We start from the raw sequence: 3,039 nt of genomic DNA on the forward strand, positions 1-3,039 counted from the left end.
GTTGTCCTCTGGTTGTCCTCAGGTGTGCGTCCTTCTTAACCTGTTGTCCTCTGGTTGTCCTCAGGTGTGCGTCCTTCTTAACCTGTTGTCCTCTGGTTGTCCTCAGGTGTGCGTCCTTCTTAACCTGTTGTCCTCTGGTTGTCCTCAGGTGTGCGTCCTTCTTAACCTGTTGTCCTCTGGTTGTCCTCAGGTGTGCGTCCTTCTTAACCTGTTGTCCTCTGGTTGTCCTCAGGTGTGCGTCCTTCTTAACCTGTTGTCCTCTGGTTGTCCTCAGGTGTGCGTCCTTCTTAACCTGTTGTCCTCTGGTTGTCCTCAGGTGTGCGTCCTTCTTAACCTGTTGTCCTCTGGTTGTCCTCAGGTGTGCGTCCTTCTTAACCTGTTGTCCTCAGGTTGTCCTCAGGTGTGCGTCCTTCTTAACCTGTTGTCCTCTGGTTGTCCTCAGGTCCTTCTTAACCTGTTGTCCTCTGGTTGTCCTTAGCTTTGAAGTGAAGATGAGAGTCCTGGTCCTCCTGGTGCTTCTCTCTTTGGGCCGGTCCAGCCCACATGAACCCCGGCCCGTTCTGGACCTGATCCGGGACTACGAAACCCTGATGGCGGACCAGGGGGACGAGCTGGACACGGAGGAGACGGGGGAGGACATGATTTCCGACGCCGATGAAGACGACGATGAAGACGACGACGATGAAGACGACAATGACGATGATGAAGAGGACTGCCCGTCTGGATGCCGCTGCTCGCCGGGAGTGGTGCAGTGCTCGGACAAAGGTATGTGGAGGGAGGTCTACGGGCGCGGCACACTACGGGCGCGGCACACTACGGGCGCGGCACACTACGGGCGCGGCACACTACGGGCGCGGCACACTACGGGCGCGGCACACTACGGGCACACGACGGGTCAAATGCAGAACCAGTGATTGGGTCAGTGTGTCTGTAGTTTAGACAGGGTCAGGGGTCAGATGTTGACCCGGGTCAGTGTGTCTGTAGTTTAGACAGGGTCAGGGGTCAGATGTTGACCCGGGTCAGTGTGTCTGTAGTTTAGACAGGGTCAGGGGTCAGATGTTGACCCGGGTCAGTGTGTCTGTAGTTTAGACAGGGTCAGGGGTCAGATGTTGACCCGGGTCAGTGTGTCTGTAGTTTAGACAGAGTCAGGGGTCAGATGTTGACCCGGGTCAGTGTGTCTGTAGTTGTGTTTCTCTAATGTTAAAGTTTGTCTGGATTAAACCGACTCAAAACATTTTTTTATAACAAAAAAAGAATAAAACACTTTTTTCATAAATATTCTCAATATTCAGTGTCTGGGGACAGGGGGACATGCTCTGGGGACACGGGGACATGCTCTGGGGACAGGAGAACGTGCTCTGGGGACAGGGGGACGTGTCTGGGGACAGGGGGACATGCATTGCGGACAGGAGGACGTGCTCTGGGGACAGGGGGACGTGTCTGGGGACAGGGGGACGGGTCTGGGGACAGGGGGACGTGTCTGGGGACAAGGGGAGGTGTCTTGGGACAGGAGGTAGTGTCTGGGGACAGGGGGATGTGTCTGGGGACAGGGGGACGTGTCTGGGGACAGGGGGACGGGTCTGGGGACAGGGGGAGGTGCTCTGGGGACAGGGGGACGTGTCTGGGGACAAGGGGAGGTGTCTTGGGACAGGAGGTAGTGTCTGGGGACAGGGGGATGTGTCTGGGGACAGGGGGACGTGTCTGGGGACAGGGGGACGTGTCTGGGGACAGGAGGTAGTGTCTGGGGACAGGGGGATGTGTCTGGGGACAGGGGGACGTGTCTGGGGACAGGGGGACGTGTCTGGGGACAGGGGGACGTGTCTGGGGACAGGAGGTAGTGTCTGGGGACAGGGGGACGTGTCTGGGGACAGGGGGACGTGTCTGGGGACAGGGGGACGTGTCTGGGGACAGGAGGTAGTGTCTGGGGACAGGGGGATGTGTCTGGGGACAGGGGGACGTGTCTGGGGACAGGGGGACGTGTCTGGGGACAGGGGGACATGCTCTGATCTGTCTTTGGTCTCAGGTCTCATCTCTGTCCCAGAGAAGATCCCTCGGGACACAGTGATGCTGGACCTGCAGAACAACGACATCACCAAAGTCCAAGAGAACGACTTTAAAGGACTCACCGCGCTCTGGGTACTTCATGTATTTATATATGTACTTCAAATACTGCTTATGCAGAGAACTAACATCATGTATTTATATATATACTTCAAATTCTGCTTATGCTGAGAACTAACATCATGTATTTATATATATACTTCAAATACTGCTTATGCTGGGAACTAACTTCATGTATTTATATATATACTTCAAATACTGCTTATGCTGAGATCTAACATCATGTATTTATATATATACTTCAAATACTGCTTATGCTGAGATCTAACATCATGTATTTATATATATACTTCAAATACTGCTTATGCTGAGATCTAACATCATGTATTTATATATATACTTCAAATACTGCTTATGCTGAGAACTAACTTCATGTATTTATATATTTATACTTCAAATACTGCTTATGCTGAGAAGTACTTCACTGCAGACATGACGTCCACAGTGTTTCATAACGTGGTTCTCCAATCAGGAAGCAGAACCAGCCCCACATGACTAAATCCAATCCAAGACTCTGTAGTACCTTTTATCACCAGTAAGAGCGCCTCAGAGCGCCTCACAACACAGAACACCAGCTTACTGAACTCTAAAGAGCTCTCGTTGTTCATTAGATGATCTTACTGAACTCTAAAGAGCTCTCGTTGTTCATTAGATGATCTTACTGAACTCTAAAGAGCTCTCGTTGTTCATTAGATGATCTTGCTGAACTCTAAAGAGCTCTCGTTGTTCATTAGATGCTCTTGCTGAACTCTAAAGAGCTCTCGTTGTTCATTAGATGCTCTTGTTGAACTCTAAAGAGCTCTCGTTGTTCATTAGATGCTCTTACTGAACTCTAAAGAGCTCTCGTTGTTCATTAGATGCTCTTACTGAACTCTAAAGAGCTCTCGTTGTTCATTAGATGCTCTTACTGAACTCTAA

General features: G+C 51.0%; 1 protein-coding gene across 1 annotated transcript; it reads left to right on the forward strand.

Moving 5' to 3' along the window:
* Window positions 1–485: 485 nt before the first annotated feature.
* Window positions 486–2,136, forward strand: LOC140372387 (biglycan-like; the record flags this gene model as incomplete). Its single annotated transcript, XM_072459473.1, has 2 exons — window positions 486–765; window positions 2,024–2,136. Coding segments are annotated over exons 1-2 (387 nt in total), but the record flags the coding sequence as incomplete, so codon positions are not given.
* Window positions 2,137–3,039: the final 903 nt, after the last annotated feature.

This window comes from Eucyclogobius newberryi, unplaced genomic scaffold (assembly GCF_026437365.1).
Source record: "Eucyclogobius newberryi isolate DKJ021-1_F unplaced genomic scaffold, fEucNew1.0.hap1 SCAF_222, whole genome shotgun sequence".
NCBI classification, from domain to species: Eukaryota; Metazoa; Chordata; class Actinopteri; order Gobiiformes; family Gobiidae; genus Eucyclogobius; species Eucyclogobius newberryi.